At 33.9% G+C, this 22,113-nt stretch overlaps 3 protein-coding genes across 6 annotated transcripts in view; 2 read left to right on the plus strand and 1 right to left on the minus strand.

Moving 5' to 3' along the window:
- Window positions 1–10,259, plus strand: part of LOC129809834 (arrestin homolog) — a 59,752-nt gene extending 49,493 nt beyond the window's left edge. For all 4 annotated transcript variants that reach the window (XM_055859955.1, XM_055859956.1, XM_055859958.1 and 1 more), the window contains 2 exons: window positions 7,039–7,194; window positions 9,553–10,259. In XM_055859955.1, the coding sequence (XP_055715930.1) occupies window positions 7,039–7,194; window positions 9,553–10,212 (816 nt within the window). In that variant the 3' untranslated portion in view covers window positions 10,213–10,259. The remainder of the gene's footprint in view (window positions 1–7,038; window positions 7,195–9,552) is intronic.
- The window catches only part of LOC129809840 (sex-regulated protein janus-A-like), a 73,018-nt gene extending 53,358 nt beyond the window's left edge, over window positions 1–19,660 (minus strand). Inside the window, exons 1-2 of the mRNA XM_055859964.1 lie at window positions 19,588–19,660; window positions 19,185–19,361 (exon numbers count right to left, since the gene is read on the minus strand). Of these exons, the coding sequence (XP_055715939.1) occupies window positions 19,185–19,361; window positions 19,588–19,654 (244 nt within the window). The 5' untranslated portion in view covers window positions 19,655–19,660. The remainder of the gene's footprint in view (window positions 1–19,184; window positions 19,362–19,587) is intronic.
- A 3-nt stretch (window positions 19,661–19,663) lies between these two features.
- LOC129809837 (geranylgeranyl transferase type-2 subunit beta) lies at window positions 19,664–21,071 on the plus strand. The gene is made up of 3 exons (XM_055859960.1): window positions 19,664–19,731; window positions 19,790–20,254; window positions 20,308–21,071. The coding sequence occupies exons 1-3, from the start codon at window positions 19,729–19,731 to the stop codon at window positions 20,836–20,838; spliced, it is 999 nt and encodes a 332-aa protein (XP_055715935.1). The 5' UTR covers window positions 19,664–19,728; the 3' UTR covers window positions 20,839–21,071.
- Window positions 21,072–22,113: the final 1,042 nt, after the last annotated feature.

Consider the following 22,113-nt stretch of genomic DNA (forward strand, 5'->3'; position numbering starts at 1 on the left):
ATTACACTAAAACTGGTCGCATTTTTCGGAGCTAATGTCACTCCCCTGTCTTTGCCAATGAAATGGGCTAGAATCCCTATCTCTTTGACGCTAAGAGATCGGGAGTTTAAGGTCAACATTAGCTGAAAAATGAAAAATGTCTTCAGATTTGTAAATTACAATTAAAACTAAATGATCAAGGATTTATGATTAGGTCATTGGTATTCATTGGATTGGATATGAAATTAAATTACTGGGTGTTTCTGTTTAATAATTTTCCATTTTTCTGTGTGTATTTTTAATGTATACATCCTATACATCAATTCATTTTTATACATTTTTACAATTTATAAGAAAAAAATTCATGAAAATCTCTCATTCGTTTGACATGAAGTCAGTCGCAGTAGATTTTAGGTTTTGCTTTTTTCTTCCAGATCGCTTCAAGAGCATTTAATCATCTTTCTTTTGGTGAAATTCTTCTTAAAAAATATTTACTTTTGACTGAAGTAGTTGCAAAAAGATGGAAAGCATTCGAAAATTAAAAATTGACAATCATCTCAAGAATTCTAAAACGAGTTACGCGGAAATCGCGAAATTGACCAGGAAATGTATCACTCCATCGTCCTGAAGATTTTAATTCGGTTCAAGGAACTTAAGACTGGGATTCAGGACAAAGTGGGTGGAAAAGAAAGTGTTAGAGCTCTTTGAGAAGCAACTCAATCTTTCCGTGACATTTCGTCAGTAGTTCACTAATGAAGTTATGCTTCCTATATCGGACACTTATTATGTTTTCAAAATTCCATGTTTTTTTACATTTTCAAGAAATTTTACAATGGCTAAGAAGCAAAAAGCATGTATTCTACGAACGGGATCATGTGAAAACAGACCTTGTAATAGTTTTAGAAGGACAAAAAACTATGAAAAACTTGGTGTCCGATATAATATACAGAGCAATGTCTATGATTTTTTTTCAATTTTAAAAGAATTAAAAATTAATTTAAATAAAATAAACATTCATAAACTGCTTTACAAGGTTCTAAACAACACTCCTGAAAAGGAATTAACAAAAAATCAATTTGTAAATAAAAATATGACGCTTTAACCTGTCCGAAATTTGGCATAATTGTCCTACACTGGTTTTTGGAAAATTTAATATTGTAACTCTTAGAAATCGTTTAGGCTTCTTGCAGTGTTGTAATGCCTGTTACTTTGTATCGATAAGACCCTTAATATAGAGAAATATTAGAAAGATTTTTATGCAAGGTGTCTGTGGAAAATTTTTGTTTATTCATCGTTTAAAGTTTAGTTTATTCACCGACAATAAAAGAGGCAAAAATTTGTGCACATAGAAATTTTGATAGTTTTAAAATCAACATACAACAAAGAATTTTCCTTGAAAATAATAGACGATACGATCAGGTACTGCAATAAAAAAAAATAAAGTAGAGTAGAATCATCACTTATGGACGGTATACACTTATGCACAGCTCGCAAAAATCTTGAATTTTTACCTAAAACAAATTTCCAAAAATCACAGAACTGTTAATCATATCATAAACTGATAATTTTATGATTTTTCGAAATCTATTTTAGGTAGTAACTTAAGATTTTTTCAAGCTGTTTAATTTATAGATATATAACGTCCATAACTGATGACTCCACCCTATGCCTTCTTCACGTACGTCAATTTTGTATCAAAATTACAGAGAAGCATGTCAAATACACTTTATGGTATTTCATTTCTTTGCCGTGTCTTTTTTCTTTATTAATCATTTTTTATTCAATTGTCTGATTATTTTTTATTTTTTAGAAGTGTATGTACCATGTATAAATACCATTACTGGAGTTTTGGTAACGTTTTTGACAATATTATAGGAATCATCAATTTTTAAATTTTATTCTCAATAAATAATCGAAAATTTATGAGACATCGTTGTGTGCTAGCCGTATTAGTCAGTATGACATGATTCCTTTCGTGTGTTCAATATAAAGAAAAAAGAAAAATACGTGGCAGAAAGATGTAATCAAGAAGCATAGTAGGGGTTTTAAGATCAAAATAAGGATATTAGACTGATATTCAGCCAGCTTTTGTTAGATGCAGAAAACAACCCTTTATCAAAATGATTTGTAAAAGCAAATGATTCACAGAATAGTTTTTCTTGAAAAGAATATTGTCCCAAGTGATAATATATACCATCTGAGTATCCTTGAATATGTCAACAAATGTAGAAATGAGAGAGACGCAAAAGTCCTTTCTATTCAAAAGTAAATAATATTTCCAAGTCCTACTGTATAACATGGTAAGGCCCCTTGTGGTTTCCCCAGAGGCACTATTTTTCTTGCACTGGCCATTTAAGCCACAAAAGTTCTTTAGTTTGAGATCTGGGACTTGTGTTTTAGAATAAATGGGTCGATGAAGCGATTATAAAGGGTTAAAGTAATATATCTGTATCAGTATATCATGCAAAGTATTTCTTCAACATAATTCAGGTAACATTTTTTCCGTATTTCTCGGTGTGATGCAAAATTCCATACTGAGTGTTTTCTCTTCATTTTGCTAAACAAACTAAAATTTTAGTACGTGACTTCAATAAATTATACCAAAACTTTAAAACCGAGAGCACTAAAGTTTCCAAAAAAATGACACAATGTTAAATTTGAACTATACAGATATTGTTATTAAACGTGTTTCAAAGTTTATTAATAAAATATAGCGAGCGCATCTCAAGTTTCGCACCACAAATTTTATTCATATTGAAAGCACACACCTCAGGGTATTACAAACTGCTTCTTATAAAGTATAATTAACCTGATTAACCTGCAAATCTTTTCTTTTCTTCTATTCGTGAAATAAATTTATGACGTCCTATTTAAGCGCTGCATAATTTCTCCATTGTATAATGAGGTAGATAATATTATACATAAATTAAAAGATATCCTTAATACACATCCTCATATGGTGTGCCTCAGACAAGTAGTAGGAAGCACCAGCTTTTAGTATATTTGCAAGATTAATATTTCCCAGAAATAATATAATAACGTTGTAAAATAGAAATCTTGTGTTTGGAAACATAAAAATAACTTGAAATACGTTTGATGTTTATTCAATAAGCCTAGAAGAGAAGACCAAAAGAAAAAGGACTCACCGGGATACCATTTTGCGGCAAAGAGATTTCTTGTGGGTTTTCATTGTAAAATCCCTCAATTTTATGCCTTATAACGTATACTGAGAGGAATATTGTCTGAATTTCACCCTAAAAATATGCCAAGAAAATAGCAAAGGAAGCAATCAGAAAATAATTAGGAAATCCTAGTGGATTTACCCTCGCACCTTATAGAATTTAAATAAATCATAAGAATCCGGTGTTCTGAGAATAAAATTCACCCACGTGGGGGTTGTTATGTACATAAAAAAAATACCAAAAAGCGTTTTGTGGCCTTAGCACAAAGTGTTCATTTAGCGGAAATGGCAGATATACCATCATTTTTCTCTATACATTGTTATCCGCAAACACCTTCTTGGCAATTTTCACCTTCATTGTTATATGTTAAAATCACCCCATATAAGCAACATCATAAAATAAAAGTCCACCGTTAGAATGAAAGCTCATAAAATACCTCTAAAAAATTTTAATGTGAAGAAACCACATGCAATAATCCATTGGTGTTTTCATAATAAACTCCCTTCACAAAAAAAAATTCAATTTAGACTTAAATCTTCACCCGGTTGTTTTTCCATAAAAGAACTTATTGCATAATCCTTGCCACCACAAAAAAAATCTCATTTGTTCTACAACTTCTTCTCGTCCTCTCTTTCATTTTAACATTCTACCTCTATGTGAAAATGACGTAAAATTACTAAACACATTTTTCAGTTTAGTATGTTGCAAATGTTAGTGGAGGAATAAGACTCAAGCAAGAAAAAAGGCACATCATGACGAAGGAAAAAAATAAAATGGGTACAATATATTCATTCTCCTTTGCCTACAAACTTCATACTAAAGCAATTGATGATAAAATTCACCCTCATTGCCTTCAATGAATAAATTTTCCTATTCATCCCTAAACACCTTTAATTTTTATTGCTCAAACTCTATGAAGAGAGTGAATTGAATTTGAATTTTATCATAATTTTAAGTTTTCTGAAAAATTAAGCCACGGTCATTTGACCGTTCGGCCGGTCTATGTAAGGGCCTCGACAGATTAGCCGAGAGACGACTTAGCGTAATTATATCCGAAATAATGGTTAAACCGCATTTCTATCATTTTCCACTAAGCCGTTTCTCGGCTTAAGTCGTAAGTGTGTCGAGGGCATAAGAGCTTAAGGCTAAGCAATTAGGGATAGCAAATTGGGGTTCATGAGAGACCCCGCCGCCCTTCTCAATTAGAATAATTTGCGATTGTTTACGTGATCTTAATTTTCTGTTCTAAAATCTTATATTTTTATAACCGTAACTTTTCTTTCATTCTGGAACGATCTTTGAATTCTACGAGTTCTAGGATGCTCTTTACCGATCGGACATGATAGATCGGATCGGTGAAGAACATTCTTAAGTGCTAGAATTAAAGAATAGCTTACGAACAGCCCCTCGAACCATAGCTCAAATTAATTAAGAACATGGAAAAAAGTTGAATTGTCCAAAAGTCCAAAGCATGAATCATGCGAGGGTACCGTACTTCCCCCTACATGATCATTTCCGTCCACCTTTGTCGAAACTAATCTCTTCGATTTTCAAGGGTGAAATCATAACTTTTCGATACTATCGAATCGATAATATCGATTAATCTGCATCGGTTTGATTAAGTGAATGATACACTTTTATGCAATGTTAAGCCATTTATTGTGACATTCTTAACAAAATGTGACACTTGATAAATATTTGTATTAGCTGCAAAAAGTGTAGTTGTCATTTAAATTTTTCAGAATCGATAGTCGATACTATCGAAAAACATCACCCCAGGTTTTAATTCATTTTGAATATTTTCAATATGTTCTATTTAACTATATTTTCAAAAATATATTTTTTATTATTTAGTTTTTGTAAAAACTTTATTATCGCTTATATGAAAAAAAAATCATTGACGTAAGTTGCAAATATCATCTCCTAAAAAGTCTGTTGAACTACAAATACGACAAAAGTTATATATATTTTTTTATTTATCAAATGGGCCTAGGTGCAGCGGTTCCGAAAGGAATACAACTAACGCATAAACAAATCTTCAAATTTTGAATCTTAAGTAACCTTTCTTGATGAAAATTACGTTATGCTTGAGAAGGATGTCCCAAAAGAAATGTTCTTATACCGAAAAGGCTCTGACTTTACTTGAAAAAAAAAACGGCTTAAACCCTATCTTAATCTGACTGAGAGGTTATTAACGATCGTTAGCAGATAAGTTTTTGACTGGTTGTTAGTTAATATATTTTGATAATTTTACTTCACTGCTTTAAAGAAGGAAAAGTGTCTCGGATTAATGCAAAATGGAGTGTTGTACGAGATAAATGGTCTTGGATATGGTTAAATTTCCGATTAACCAGGCAATCGACAAACGAAATAGACAGTAATCACTTGTGACTCAAGAATTTGACCTTTGTTTTTCATGAACTCTTACAAACAATGAATACACAAGCTTTTTTTTCAAAGAAAAGGCATCAAAAATAGCTTAAATTTGCCTTTCAATCTTTGGAAATTTTTTTCTCCTCAACATTTCTCATTAATCCATTTCCGAAATTGGTTTTTCATGGTGGGAAAATTAGGTGAAAATAATAATAAAAAAATTGCGAAAAATGTCCTGATTTTATAGGTTTGAAAATGGCTAAAAGCTTGCTAAAGACAACCAGGAAGATTTTTCCTTGAAGAAAATATCGAAACATTTTTAAAAAATCGAGTGAAATATTGAGTCTCAAAAGCTTTTTTCTGCAAAGTTCTCCCCCTAAAAGCTCTTCTTAGACAACGTTGGTTTTTTCAAAAAAGTTGATAAAAATCTTCTCCAAAGTTCTTTAAAAACCTATTTGAAGATTTTTTTAATATTAGATTTTGTGCAATGTTTCTGTACAGAAATTCACCGCAAATTCTTTTTCAATCAAAATTGAAGAATTGTGGGCTTTTTAAAAAGCTCATAAAGACTCCATAAAAAACATTATAAGTCACTAAAGGCCTCTTTTTAGGGGTTTAAAAATTACTTTCGGTTTAGTCTTTTTTTTAATTATTGAATAACTTGTAGGGGGAGGGCAACGGCCTATCTATCGCTACACCACTGAGAGAAATCCGGAAATGTTAATTTTACCCTGCAATATTGATCCAAAATCGGTGTAAATATTACCCTTTTTAGGTGTATTAGGGGTTAAAGTTACCCTTTTTCATGTTAATTTTACCGTTAAAAAGTTGTAAAATTAACATTAAAAAATGTTGATATATTTTTTACACATAAAAAGTGTTAAAATTCTGAGGAAAAAAAGTTAATCGCACCCTCTTTTTTTTCTCACTGACCCTTAAACTGTAATACAGCGTCCTGCAAAGTCTTTTTCACTTGACCAACCCCTTTTCTTTTGTAAACGTTCGGGGTTAAGCATTACCATAATAAAATCCACGTGATGAGTGAAGTATATTATTCTGGAGTAAATGGTGTTATTGTTGCATTCTGTTGTGAGCTTTACAAAACCATCTTTAACAGCCCCCCCTGTCACCCCCATTAAAATCCTCTGCGATCTTTGACGTGGGAATTGTAAGACATTCATGTGTCTACGGGTGGTTGAGTGAATACATTATTCATTTTAATTAAAACTTCACAGCACAGCAGAAAAGTGAGACACGGCTAACACTGAAGGGATGAAAGTCTCAATGGATCCTATAGCAGAATTATTATCCAAAGACCAAGACAGAGAGAGTGGTTTTACATGTCTCTCTTATGTATATTGAATTCCCTATACCTTGTACCATTTGTATCCTTTCAATTACATCAAATATTCTCTCCCAACAATTTTGGATTTCCCTATCAATTTCTTAAGTGGCTTTCTTCTTATCAACCAACCTCACACTTAGTCCTCTTTCTCCTTTCCAGGGACCTCATGGTGCTGTTGACAAGCCATTTTTGTGGGCAGAGGGACGTGTGAGTCTCAAAGCGGCACTCAATAAATCTATCTATAGGCATGGTGAACAAGTTTCAGCCACAGTGGATATTCACAATGAAAGTCGCAAGATTGTCCGGAAGATTCGGGTAAATTCAATAACAATATTATACGATAGACAGGTTAAAAGCACATCAAGTGGCTTAAGGAAAACTTTGTATGAGTTTCAGAAATGCTTCTTCTCAAAATAGACAATGAAATTTTCCTGTAACATTTTTACAGGATGTTCTATTTCCTTCTTAAAAAAATGTTTTCAATTTACTGCAGTATATTTTTACTGCAAATTCTGCAAGTAATTCTTCACCATTGACTATATATTTGCACAATATGCAAAAATATGGAAATACTCAGACTGTGCAAGAATTGCTGATATTGTTGATGATGAAGCTACGATAATTTCCGATCCAAGCGCCGATATTATCTTTCAAGTTCATCTCAATGGCATTTTTGACCACGCCCCCTTTTTAAGGTGTGGCTAATTAATTTCGTCCGTTTTAATATCAATTGGTACAATTTATTAAACAGCATAATGCAACCATTTCTAAAAATTTAGAATTTTTACGAGAAAAATTAAGTAAGTATGAGTCCATTGGAAATATTGAAAAATTAAAAGTTGCGTTGGAAAAATCGATAATAGAAGGAAATTAGTCCAAATCGAAGACATTGCGTACTACTATGTCATAGGCTAACCACAATGCCAAGGCCCTTCTATTGCTTAATCATCCCCAGATAGTCAAAATCCCCAGTAGTCAGAAAAAACGCCTAATCAAATCACATCAAAGCCACAATTGCAAAAAGAAAATTTAGAAAAGTAGCAAGAAAACTAATTATAATTTTCCAAAAATAACGAATTTCAGGAAATCAAAAAACATAGTCTAGTCGACCACTGAAGAAGGTCCACATCCGGACCGAAAGCTCTGGGCAAGACAGAAAATTTCTTTTTCTTCTTGAGGTAAAATAAATTTCCACTGGCGATTACCGAAAGTGTCCCCATAGGATAGTCAAAATATTTATTTTTATATCGTTTATAGTCTCAAGAGAGAACATTGAATTTTCATTCATTATGGGAGAACATCATCATTTGCTTCGCTCACTATTGGAAGATTAGGTTGGTGTTTTGCATTTGCAGAATTCAATCTATTCCTATATCGAACATTGAAAATGGTGTAACTTTCTAAATTAAACTTTTAATTAAAAGGGGCGTGGCTTAAAAATATTTAAAAGAGTATTCTGGAAATTCTCTTAAAATAAAAGATTAGAAAAAAACGTTACACCATATTTAAGTAAATTTAAAAAAAAAAAGAATATTATCTCAGTGAGCACAGTTAGCTAAAAGAAGCATCGTTTTCGGCATATTTCTGCTGAGTCGTTCAGTTGCCCCGTCAGCAATTCTCGAACAAAAAGTGCTAACCAAAATTGTCGAAGGATAGCCGAATTCAGTTGAAAATACACATGTTTTCAGCTGAATTGAATTAAAATCAGTTAGCATTTGGTGCTCGATGGGCTGTTATAGTAAAGATAAGTGATTTTTCAAAGTGCTTTTTAAGTTGTTTAAATTTCTAATTTTACTGCTCAAACTCAAAGAGAGATCAGTGTTTATAATCTGATTTTGTTTTTCAACTTGTCACCGTTCTTGGGCTTAAACAATAAGAAATATCAACTTCCAGTCTTCAATGACCCCCGATATAAACACACTATCTTTAGACGTTTTGCCCTTTTTCATCTCACCTCCTCCACCCTTCTAAAACTATGTTTTTGTTTTTGTTTTTCACAAAATTGGCCCGAAGTTTTTCAATGATTTTCGGATATATTTTGAAGGTAGCCCAGGGGAACAGTTCGTCCATATCTATGATCGGAAAAATCGCCATTTTTAATTTTTAAAGTTCTAAGTAAATCCACTTTGAAGGGCTCATTTTTCAACCAATTGGGTTAAATTTGGATTTTTTGGAAAGGCCTTGAAATTTCCTATCAACCTCAATCGGTGGTAATGAGTAATGAATCGGTTATGTATCGGTAATTGATAAGTATTCAGTGATTCAAAAACACAAATCGCAAATTTTAACGTTTATTAGACACAATTAATCTAAATCTCATTAAAATTTTAGAGTGATACCAGAGTCAAATCAAAAGTTTAAGCTGAAAGTTTTAAACAGTTTTTGCATATATTTTGTCAAAGAAACTAAATAAATTTAGTTTTCGAAGTACGTGTAAGCTTTAAATAGAAAAACAAAGCTTGAAATATTGATTATATTAAAGAGAAACTCCTAGTAAATTTCGCCCAAAATGTAAAGCCACATTGTCAACTAGAATTTCTCCATTGTAATGTGATTAAAATCACCTGAAATTCAGTGGAACTTCCACACCTTCAGAGTGTCGAATTTCCCGTGTAAAATGAAAATTTCTGTAAAAGAATACCCAAATCTCACACCCCATTTCTAATTTTACAGGTGTTTGTGGTACAACATGTGGACGTGTGTATGTTTAGCAACGGAAAATTCAAGAATGTAGTAGCTGATTGCAGCATATCAGATCAAATAGCACCAGGGGAGACATACCACAAAACCTTCCATCTCATCCCTATGCGAGGACCCACGAAAAACTGGTTAGCCGTTGAGAGTTCTCTGCAAGCCGGCAGTACTACCGGCACAATGGGTGGGAATCGCAATGGGCAGTATACTGTGATTCCAGCAGCCGGTGAGAGCAGTTTGCAGCAGGAAATTGCCTCAAGCGCTCCAAGAGCTCAACATCAGACACCAGAAGAACGCAACGTCTTTGCCATCTATGTGTCTTACTATGTAAAAGTAAAGCTCACACTGAGCGGAATGGGTGGGGAATTGTCCCTAAAGCTTCCCTTTACCCTTGGCTATGCCGATCAAGAGGTGAGCGACGACAAGACCAACAAAAAGCACTATTCTAGCATAATGGAGGAGGACTTTGAGCAGATAAGTGATGCTGGACATCAAAGAAGAAATTCTGCCAGTGCCATTCCTGGTTGCAGCAGCAAAAAGACATCGGAGTCAGAGGATATTGGTGCTGTTGTTAGTGTTACCGAAGCCCAAGTGCATCAATCGAGCAGTATAGAGACTAATAAGAACCCTATTGTATAGATTTGACGTTCATAAAAGCATTTTAAACGTACCAAGAAAACAACAAAGTGTTTCATTTTCATTACAATCTAATTTTCTGTGTCCTTATTCCTTATTTACTAGCTTAATTCTCCACAGACTGACTTATTAATGCAAATTATTGATTTGATTATATTAAGTTCATGCTTATACAAAGCATATGTAGTTCCTTTATTGGCTTTTGAGCTCTTTGTTGGTATAATCTACAAAAGCCTGTGTAAACATTCGATTTGACTTTAAGCGATTCTGTTCTCCTTTTTGGACTGATTAAGTACCTCCCTTTCAGGGCATACTCTATTACTTAAAGGCAAATTTCAAAGAGTTTTTTCCTATCCAACTAGTCAGATGCAAATTTGATTTCCTGTTTTAAAAGCCAAGAGAGTACATCTTTCAATTTCATAAGTGCATGCTTTACCTTATAAACATTGCGTCAATAGGAGCTGAATAAAACAAACTTAAGCATCACTCAGCACAAGTTTTGAAATTAACCCTTTAAGGACGTTATATCCGCGCTTCTAAAGATTTAAATCATCTTTTTCCTACAGGAATATCTAATAAGGATTGATTTTAGGGAAAAAGATGCAGTGTTCTAAAATTCATAAGAGGTATTTGCTGGAAGAGTCCTGGGTGTAATAGTTTTCAATATTTTTGGAGTATAATTAGTTTTTTTTTAAATATAGGGGAGACTGGGGCAAAAAGTCACAAAATGGATATTTTATTTTTTTACAAGCTACTCGAACGCTTCAAAAATTTCTAATTAGCGCAGTTTTATAGGAAATTTACCGCTCTACAACTTTGTGAAAGTAATTTTCCTCTATTTTGTAAGGAAATACGTTTATCGAGCCAATTTCTAAAAGGTAATTTTGTGACGATTCTCAAAAATGCTGGGGCAAATAGTACCAGACATTAGGTAATATCATATTTTGATTCGCTTCATTACATGCTTCCGTAAATTTGAAAAAATACCTAGAGCACATATTTTCATAGAAAATTTATTCATTTAGGGTAAGTTGCATAAATTGGAACAATTTCCAGAGGCTCGAACTTTGATACAAGATTAAAGACATTATAAATACATTTTTCCCTGATGACATACATAAATTTGCTCCTTGATTCTTCTAGAATATTACCGTTTCATGGAAATTCTTGAAAAACAGTTTGAAAAGTTCTTAAATACAAGAAAAATACGTGAGTGCAAAACAATATAATTTGGACAGGGTGGGACAAGTTGGACGTGGGAATTTGGACAATGCGTAGGGGAAGGTTGTGCAAGTTTCAAGATTTTTTACTGAATGCCATACAAACTGAATCAATTATACCACTAGGGTAAAGTGTATAATTAAAAAGTAAAAAACATTAAGGCTTAGATATATATTATTTATTAAATCTTTTTCTTAGATATTTTAATTTTCTTGCTTTGCTCCTTTTCTTCTTTTATTTTGAGCCTTTCTTCCTGTTTCTGAAGTCTAATTCTTTTTTTTTCTTGCATAGCCTCTTCAAACATGAATTTATAAACTCCATAGAATAATATTAGATACCTGTCCACCTTTGGGCGAAAGCATTACACCCGTTTCGTCAAGATTAAAGACGCGATCAGGAGGAAGTTCCAGAAGATCTTTGGATTTTAAATATTCATGAGTTTTCTCAAACCACTCAGTGGTAATACCAGCTCTTTGGGTTGTGTATGCTTCTGGTGTACGAAGTCTCAATTCTGGGTATCTGTTCAAAAAGCTCTTGAACCAAGAGTATCCTGGCCTTCCATCGGTGAACTCGTTGACAATCTTGAACTTCTTACAAATAATTTGCACAGTGTTGAGGACTTGATCTTTTGTTATAGGATGCCACTTGTCACTGCATCCTAAAATCCATTCAACGAGCTCATCTTCTATATCTTTTGGCAGCGTAGGAGGCCTTCCCCCAGAGCATTCTTCCGGACATTTCCCGGTCAGCTTATTAAAATGTGTTGTTCTTGGCACCCCAAATAATACTGACACCTGACTTAGTGACTTTCCTTGACGAAAAGCTTCCAGTGCTTTGTTCACTTGGTCTTGAGTATAGGATTTGTACTTTTTCAATTTATTTGCCTTTTTACCCATCTGAAATAAAAAGAAAACCCCTGCAATACAATCGTATCTCCGGATGTCCAACTTGTCACTTTTGCTCACGCTTCAAATAAGCACTTTTTCTTCATACAGTTAGTAATTATATCAAATAAAACCATTACGTACCGTTAACTATCGAGATTAAACACTTTATTCCACTAAAATTTGCCAGAAATATTGAGAAATGTCAACAGAACCGAAAAACCAAAGTCACTCTTCTTGTGTTTTTATTAGGAAAAAATGGCCGATCGATGTATTTTTTCGACGGTGAAAAGTTACACTGTCAATTGAGGTGAGAATTTTATACGTTAAATCTTATTCATATGAATGGATTTTCACTTTATTTGCAGCACAAGGAACCAAATAATTAAACTATAACATAGAAAAATATACTAATTAAAATTTAGTACTGTATTTATCAAGAAAAAATTGCCTGTCCAACTTGTCCCAGCGAAATTTTCCAACTTTTGCCATTGTCCAACTTGTACCAATTTACCCTATACCTTTGTAAAACACCGTTTTCTTTGCGAGAAAAGTGAGAAAACGAGAAAAGCGCTTTTCAAGCTATTTTAGAAACAACACACAAATGACTGCAAATCGTTTGACCAATGAAAACAACAAGCGGCGAGACATGATAATGACGTTTCTTTTCGCCGTGAGACATCAGAAATTGCTTCGCTTTTTTGTTACTTCTTGCTCTATACCTTTTGTTACTTTTTACCCCAAGACGCCATTTTTAATAAAAGGATTTCTGGAGAAAAGAACTTTTGTGAAATTCTAAAATAGATAGCGGATTCATATTCAAAAAATCCAAATTATTTAGAAAGTATTCACCTGTGCATCAATTTTGGAAAATAAGTAGGTAATAATTGTTATCTTCTGCAAGGAAAATATTTCAAAAATAGGGCTAAAAATTTCAATATTTTTTATTTTGTAAATTCCTTGTTCGAATTCTAAGAAACTTACGACATTGAAGAAGGTCCATGGAGGGTATGTATAGAAAAAATGTGAGCCGCTATCTTTTTTACCTTGGAAGATATTGAATTTTGAATTTTTCGATTTGTGACTTTTTGCCCCAGTCTCCCCTATTATATAATATATTTGGAACACTTAAACAAACTCTTACTAATACAATTCCAAGTTCAATCCCGTTGCCACTGGATATTATTTTTAAGTTGTAAAGACGTGTTAATAGCATCAACTGAGCTTTACTCCACTTAAATCCACAAGACATGGGATTAACAACCTTATCCCTATAAGGGACACCGTAGCTCAAATAGCCAGTAAAGAGAGGTGGGGCTACATAAAATGCTATTTTTTCGCATTATATCTTAAAGGAGCTTTACTTTAACGTAATGTAATTTAGATAAACAAAACAATTGCGGATCTAAATTAGATTATGGGTAGGTCCAGCTTCCTTTAGCAATATGCGAAAAAATAGCGTTTTCAATGTAGTCCCCCAGCACAATATAACCCCACCTCCCCCTTTTTGTCTATAATTTGTGAATAACATTTGAATCAGGCTAATAAATATTATAATGAATAGAGAAGGAGGTCTGAATAAAAACTATCTTGTTCAATATTCTTGCGAAGGAAAACTATAACACTCCATCGTCTAATCCAACCCCAGATTAATTCTGCCTTAGTTTCTATCAGAAAATAATAATAATAATAATGCATATCTAGAAACTTTTGAAAAAGACTAATACCTCCCTACGGTCTACGGTTTAATTTATCAATAGAAAATATTTAAAATGATTATAAGGTGTTTTTGCGTGATGAGAAAAACACATCCGTAAATTGTAGTTTTTCTTAGATTTAAAGACAAAAAAACATGATTGCAAATTTTGAAAAGATTTGCAATCATTTGCAATTCCTTCTCGTCCTTAAAGGTTTAATTACTAGACTAATACAAGTGAATTTTAATACCCCGAAATTCTTGAGTCTTTAGCCCTGAAAAGACTCAAACTCCTCCTCGAAAATATTTTATCCATATGGCGGTAAAGGATTAGTCTAAAGACGTGCCGAACACAATCAAGAAAACCAAAATCCCGAATGTATCGAAACCCCGAAAACCAAAATCTCTTAAGATACAACATGAGAAAAAGTCAAAATGTCGAAGACAAAAAACCCCAAACGTTAAAATCCTAAATGTTCCAAATCCTGAAAGGGACGAAATTATACGAAGGATAAGGGATTTGAATTTCCCATTAATACAAAAGAATCCTTTGCCTCTAACAAGCTAACGATAGAAGTACTTACAGTTCTAACGACAGGAGTACTTATGACACTTTAACTCTTTCGCGTGTTTAGGGTAATGTCATGACTCGGGGAAAAAAGTTTTTTTCGGGTATTTACATTAATTGAAATCTATCTGTTCGTGCACGACATCATAATAGAAGGATGTAAGATTCTTGGCTCATTTTCTCAAGACTCCAGTTAGATTTCAATTAATGTAAATAGCCAAAAAGAAACTTTTTTCCCCGGGTCATATATGACCCTAAAGACGCGAAAGAGTTAAAGAATTCAAAATTTTGGCCCTTTTGGGGTTTTGATGTTCGGGATCTTGGCATTCGGGATTTTGACCCATTCGAGATTTCAACCCAGTCGGGATTTTGATCCATCGGGATTTTTCAGAATTTTCACCCACTCATAATTTTGGCGTTCGGGATTTTGGCCGGGACCCATCCAAAGTATCAAGTAAGTTCCTTTATCTAATTTACCGTTAAATTTTACAAGCTAAATATTCTCGAAAATCACCCTTATCGTCTCGATTTCCTCCAAACTCAAGTTTTCATGTTAATTCTGATTATCTTCCTTTTTCAAAATTGTTGTGTATATAGTCCCTTAAATGTAAAATTGTTTGTTTGGGACATGAATAAATGTTTTATTATCTATTATCCTAAATGTTATTTAGAACTTTAACGACTTTGGAATATTAAGGGATATTAAAATATTCTTTCATCTCTTTTGAAACTCTAGTTCCGGGTACTCAGAAAGATTTTTTTTTCAGCTTTGGTTTTTGGTTTTTGTATATCCTTTATAAAATAGAATAATGTTCAAATCTAAAATAATTTTTGCAAGCAAACAGCTAAATCTTGCAACATTTTTAAATATTTTCCCGGAGAAGCAAATCTTTTCAGTTTTTTCAGAATATGTCCTAAGTCCAAATTTTCTAGTGTTTATAATCTATATTTTTCAATAGATCTTTCAAACCAAATATATATTCATTTTATAACTCTTTAAAAAGCGAATTATGTATATCAAGTCGAAAGAACATCTGTTTGATAGTTTCGTCAAAATATTGAAATTGCAATTTCGTATCCCAATTACCAATCCCAAATGGTATACAGAATAGGGCGCTAATAGGTCATAACATGAGTTCTTTAAAGGCTTAAACTTTTGAAAAAGTAAAGTTGAATGAAATTAGTTTGCTGGATACCTCGTGGATAAGAGAAAGAGTATGAAAAATAAAATGATAATGTTGTCCCCTTGAAAATTTTAAATTTTTAGTTTAGTACATTTACTGTTTCCTCTAAATAAATATTCTATAGCAATTTCTAAGGTCTCTACATTGTAGCACGTTATAGATTCAATAGGCAACAAGTCCTGAATGAGGATGGAAGCCTCAATGGATTGAAGCAGGGGATAAGTAAGTAGTAAGCTTATGAGGGATTAACTTGACACGTTTTGCTCGTCTTTTTCTGCTTAGTAAGAATCATTTTTTCCTTACACTTGTTTAACTACTTTTATGAAATTAGCCACACACGATTTCGCAATTCTGAGTAACTTCCGGAATTCTTAGATCCCATGTAATTCTATATACGTTAATGGACTTCTTAACTAAAATACATATTTGCGGTTCTATACGTGAGGATGTAATTCATAGGTGAATTTTCTTGACTCTGTTATGTTGTTCAGACGAGTTTACGTGACAATGGAAGTCTAGTGAGTTTCCTTCTCTAAAGTTTGCATAAGTTATTATTACTGCACTTCTGCTATTTTGATATAATTTGCGTATGCGCTTACACAATTTTACCTGCGTTTCGCAATTCTTAATATAACATTTCTGCATGGCCAAATAACTACTTATTTTTATTTATTAAACCTTTTCGTAATGAAGCCCATTTATTCACATATTTCACTGCTCGTACTCAAAGAGAGAGCAGTTGTACAATCCGTTTTTTTAAACTTGTCACTACTCTGGAACTTAAACGGTAAAAGATATCAACTTCCGGTTTTCAGTAACCTCCAATAAAAAAAACATTATCTCCAGACCTTTTTTCCTTTGCCTGCTCACCCCCCAACACTACCTTAAAAACCATGTTTTTTAGTTTTTTTTATCTCAAAATCGGCCCAAGCTTTTTTAATGATTTTGGGTATGTTTTAGGGATAGTACAGATGAAAATTTCGGCCAAACACTTGACGGAAAAATTCGCCATTTTGAAGTTTTGAAGGGAGGAGTTTTGGAGGGCCTATTTTTCAATCGATTGCAGTCATAGTTTTTCATATCGATCAGTAATGAATCGGTTAAATGCCGATAATTGAATCATTTTTTCAGAATTTTTTTTTCTTGACCTTAAGTTTATCCCGAGCTAGAAGTCTAACTCTAAGAGATATCGACTTCCGGTCTTGGATACCCCCCCCCTCCAGATGGATAGTATCTCGGACGATCGTTTCCATTTTTACCCGCACTTCCCTCCACAACTTTTTTTTTGTTTTTCTTAAAATTGGCCAAGGCTTTTTCTTCCATACATTCCCATGACCGAAAAATCCGCCATTTTGAATTATTTAAGGTCAAATATCAATTTCTTTGGAGGGCTCATTTTTGAACTGATTTGATTGAATTTGGACTTACGGATAGGTCTTGAAATTTTTTATCCGACTATATCAGTCTTAATCGGTAATTAATTAGTCAAGTAATCGTAATTGATTTATTTTTCTCGAATATCCTTTTTTATTTGCGCGTAAGCATGTTATTAATGACAAGAATATTTTTAATGCACACTTCTTAGCCAATTTTTTCCTAGTTCAGAATGATTCTCCGCTTTCTGAATGAATTTAATCGTTAGGTATACAACACCCACAAAACAGGCAAAAAGATAATTTAGGGATAGCTCTTTCTCGTGAATTCTTCCGCAAAGTTGGGACGCTTTGCCATCTCTTTTTACAATATTGAATTTTTGAATATTTTTTGAACGTGCCAAAAAATTGGGACTAGGGGAGACTAGGGCAAAGAGTCAAAAAACGGATATTTTATTTTTTAATTTTCCTCTATTTTGTAAGGAAATACGTTTATCGAGCCAATTTCTAAAAGGTAATTTTGTGATTATTCTCAAAAATGCTGGGGCAAATAGTACCAGACATGGGGTATTATCATATTTTGATTCGCTTCATTACGGACTTCCCTAAATTTGAAAAAATACCTAGAGGACATATTTTCATAGAAAATTTATTCATCTACACCTTTGTAAAACACCGTTTTCTCTGCGAGAAAAGTGAGTAAACGAGAAAAGCGCTTTTCAAGCTATTTTAGAAAAAAACACACAAAAGACCGTAAATCGTTTGACCAATGCAAACAATAAGCGGCGAGACATGATAATGACGTTTCTTTTCGCCGTGAGACATCAGAAATTTCTTCGCTTTTTTGTTATTTTTTGCTCTATACCTTTTGTTACTTTTTACCCCAAGTGACCATTTTTAATAAAAGGATTTCTGGAGAAAAGAACTTTTGTAAAATTCTAAAATAGATGGCGCATTCGTATTCAAAAAATCCAAATTATTTAGAAAATATTCACCAGTGCATCAATTTTGGAAAATAAGTAGGTAATAATTGTTATCTTCTGCAAGGAAAATATTTCAAAAATAGGGCTAAAAATTTTGATATTTTTTATTTTCTAAATTCCTTGTTCGAATTCTAAGAAACTTACGACATTAAAGAAGGTCTATGGAAGCTATCTATAGAAAAAAATTGAGCCGCTATCTTTTTTACCTTGGAAGATATTGAATTTTGAATTTTTCGATTTGTGACTTTTTGCCCCAATCTCCCGTAATGATATATTCCGAAAAACATGTTTTATTAAATAACAAGAAAAGTTTGTCAAAAAGATCAATAAATGTTCTTCCATACAAATTATGGAAAAGTGGGAAATTTTGTTAAATCGGCGTCCAACTGAATATTCTTAAAAATTTGTTCAAAGGATGTTTTTCTATATAAAATTTGAAAAAAGTTTGTCAAATTGCGGCAAACAATATCCCTCTGGCAATATTTTAACAAGACCCATTTGCCCGCTTAACAAAACTTTTTTTCTATGTTACAAATCGTAAGAGATTCTTGAATAGATTCAGGGTAGAGGGAAAGACTTCAAAATAGGTTTCAAGCTGGAGGTTTAGGCCCGCTCCTAGAGATTCCCAATTTGAAAACAGGAGATAGGATCATCGATTTTTTAAAATGTAAAAGGATCAGTTGCCCTATTAATCCCTCTTAATTAAAATTCTCTTTGATAAATTATTTAACTTTTAAGCTTCTGGCTTAAATCTCAGGTATAGGAAAGTGGGGAAAGAGAATCCTTTCTTGACAGTAAGAATTCTGGCTTATCTATAATTTTTCAGGAACCTAATGATCTTAAAATGAGTAAGTCAGGAATCCTCCATTCCTGACATTCCTTTTCTAGTCTTCCCGTTTTTCTAGTTTTCATTTAAACATAATAATCATTTTTTTTAAATTCTAAAATAAGTTCTTAAGCCATTTCTGGTAAGTTGAGGAGCTTGAGATTCTCGAATCCCTCCTTTCATCGATTTTTTTTTAGAATAAAAATGTTCCGTAACAGGAAAGACAAAAAATGTACTCACAATGGTAAGGGCTTCTTTGATATCCTCTCACGATCAATTTACTAGGTTCAGTGCCATCAGCCTTCTCCTTGCCATAGACCTTGATGAGGATGTACTTGAATCTGCCCTCATCAATCTCCACAGTCTCCACGGCATTAAGTTTAGCATCCACCATCTTAGCTAATCCTCGATGTGCTACTGCAAATAAGAAATAAGATCTCATTCAGCATAAAATTGCGGAAGTCATGAGGAAGAGGATATTCCTCCAGGAAGTTCCATATTGAATGGATGTGTTTACAAGCAGCATAAAAAGCTGCGAATTTTGATACTGAGAGAAATGCAAACACACCGGCCTAAATGCTGGTGGCTATATGGAGTATATGGCAAGGGAAATTAATATTTAATAAAGTTAATCAATGCTTACTTCCTTGGAAATTCCGGGATAAAAGGAGCAGGTTCCGCTGACACCGGAGAACTGTTATGAGAGCCATCTACAGCTGACAGCATGAAAATATTTGTGAGTCATTCAAAAGTGAGGTTAGATTGACCAAAGAGCTCTCGGAAAATGGTAAGACAAAGATTTTCCAGGGAAAGGATTTGTGAAATCTAATAAATTTGTTTTCCAGACGTTCGTGATGAATGACGTGAAAATTTCTCCAGACACCAAAAGCCTACTGTTTGAGAAACACGTTGAATATATCTCAAACTACGGAAAGGACAAGAATGAGTACGAGTATCATATGACGGAATTCCTGAGGATGTCTGGGATCTATTGGGGTGTCACTGCCCTGGATCTAATGGGGGAACTGGACAAGATAGATAGGGATACAGTGGTGGAGTTTGTGAAAAAATGCCAGTGTCCAGTGTCTGGAGGAATTGCAGCTTGTGATGGACATGATCCTCATATTCTCTATACCCTGAGTGCTGTTCAGATCCTCTGCATCTATGACTGCCTCAGTGAGATTGACACGGATGCTGTCGTGAGGTACGTGGGTAACCTTCAACAGCCAGACGGAAGTTTCTTCGGTGATAAATGGGGAGAGGTCGATACGAGATTCTCATTCTGCGCTGTGGCTACTCTTGCAATCCTGGTGAGTACTTTTCTTCGCTTGAAATTGAATATAGCTAACCCCATGTCCTTCAGAACAAGCTGGACACCATAGACCTCCCAAAAGCCGTGGACTTTGTCATGTCCTGTAGCAATCCGGATGGAGGTTTCGGTTCCAAGCCCAATGCAGAGAGTCATGCTGGCTTAGTGTACTGCTGTGTGGGCTTTCTCTCCATCACCAACCAACTGCACCGTCTGGAGTGTGACAAACTTGCCTGGTGGCTCTGTGAGAGGCAACTTCCCAGTGGAGGACTCAATGGGCGTCCGGAAAAGCTTCCTGATGTCTGCTATTCTTGGTGGGTGTTGGCTTCCTTGACCATCATGGGTCGTTTGCACTGGATCAGCGCCGAGAAGCTGCAGCAATTCATTCTCTCGTGCCAGGACAATGAGACTGGAGGATTCAGTGATCGAACAGGAAATCTTCCAGATATCTTTCACACTCTCTTTGGCTTGGGTGCCCTCTCACTCCTGGGCAGTGATCAACTGAAAAAAGTCAATCCGACATTCTGCATGCCTGAATACGTTATCCAGAAATTCAATCTGAAACCGCAGAGTTTGCAAATCTAATCCCAGAAACAGGAAAAATCATACATTCCGCAGCCGAAGTACCTCCCTGGAACTGGACGAAGGCCAGAACAAATGGACTTTTGTGTCTCGGATAAGAAAAAGCGTTTAAATTTAAATATATTTTGCGTCTGAGCTAAAAGCAAAATTTATTAAAGCTTGAGAATTCAAAGAAACTACGGAAAAAATAAATTGTTTAAATTTTAAATAAAAGAACTTCTCTGTCTCAAGAAAAATCTTTATTTTGATCATCTTGAAGAGTACTCGACGAAGATCTGCCAGAGGTTTGTGACTATGATAAAGTAAAAAAAAAAATAAAATCAGCTTTGAACAAAACACAGAAAAAAGTATATTTAAGTTCCTAGGGAACAAGAAGCTTAAAGACATTCAGGAAAGATACTGGATAAATTGAGACTGGACGAAGCCAAAGAAAATGATGTACAATGGATTTATGCCTCGGATAAAGAAAAACCAGTTCAAAATTAGGATCGTTGTGTCTAGGCTTATACGACTTAAAAAGGGCCACTCATAGAGGAAAAAAATCCCATGTAATACCTGTTCCAAGAAACATGGTAATTTTTAATCGCTTTTGGTTTTGATGTGGTAAAAATTGTATTTTCAGTGTTACCGTGTTCTGAGGTTCTTGGATTCTTGGAAACATTTCAGTATTTCTTAGACTCTGTCATGTTTCTAGAAAAGTTTCCGTGTCTATGATAAGTTTTTTCATTCTTATATGCGTGGAAATTGTTGAAAAGCTGTTGCGTTTTCACCCTTGAATGCATTTCCGCGTTTTTAAAATAGTTTTTTGGACATAATTGTAGAGGGAAGTGGGGCACTTTTGGATTGGGGCAGCTTTAAAATTGGACTTCTTTCTCCTGGCTTTGAGGCTTATCAAGATGAAATTCAGCTTCGCTATTGATTTCTTGAGCAAAATAATATACTGTGTCTATCCTCTCCATGGTGATGAGCTCCACGATCCAACCTTGTCCACCAATCTCAATGCAAATTAAGTGTAACGATATATACCTTACGTGTTCCTTCCTTAATTATTCTATACCTGATGAAGGGGACATCGTATTCCCGAAACGTTGTTGCGAATAAAAATTGAAAGAAACGAAAAAAAGGTCTTACTCCTTTTTCATCAGACAAAATAATATAATAAGGATCAATTTCATTTAAAATATGAGAAAAATCACAATTTCAAAGCTGCCCCAATTCAAAGGTGTCTCATTTCCCCTTAGAGATTACAGAAGTTGATTTATATATTAAGTAAGGTTA

Source organism: Phlebotomus papatasi, chromosome 1 (genome assembly GCF_024763615.1).
Source record: "Phlebotomus papatasi isolate M1 chromosome 1, Ppap_2.1, whole genome shotgun sequence".
Lineage (NCBI taxonomy): Eukaryota > Metazoa > Arthropoda > Insecta > Diptera > Psychodidae > Phlebotomus > Phlebotomus papatasi.

Coding starts and splice junctions, on each gene's coding strand:
- LOC129809837 (XM_055859960.1), top strand. Junction 20,255..20,307: donor TGGCTACTCTTGCAATCCTG/GTGAGTACTTTT, acceptor CATGTCCTTCAG/AACAAGCTGGACACCATAGA.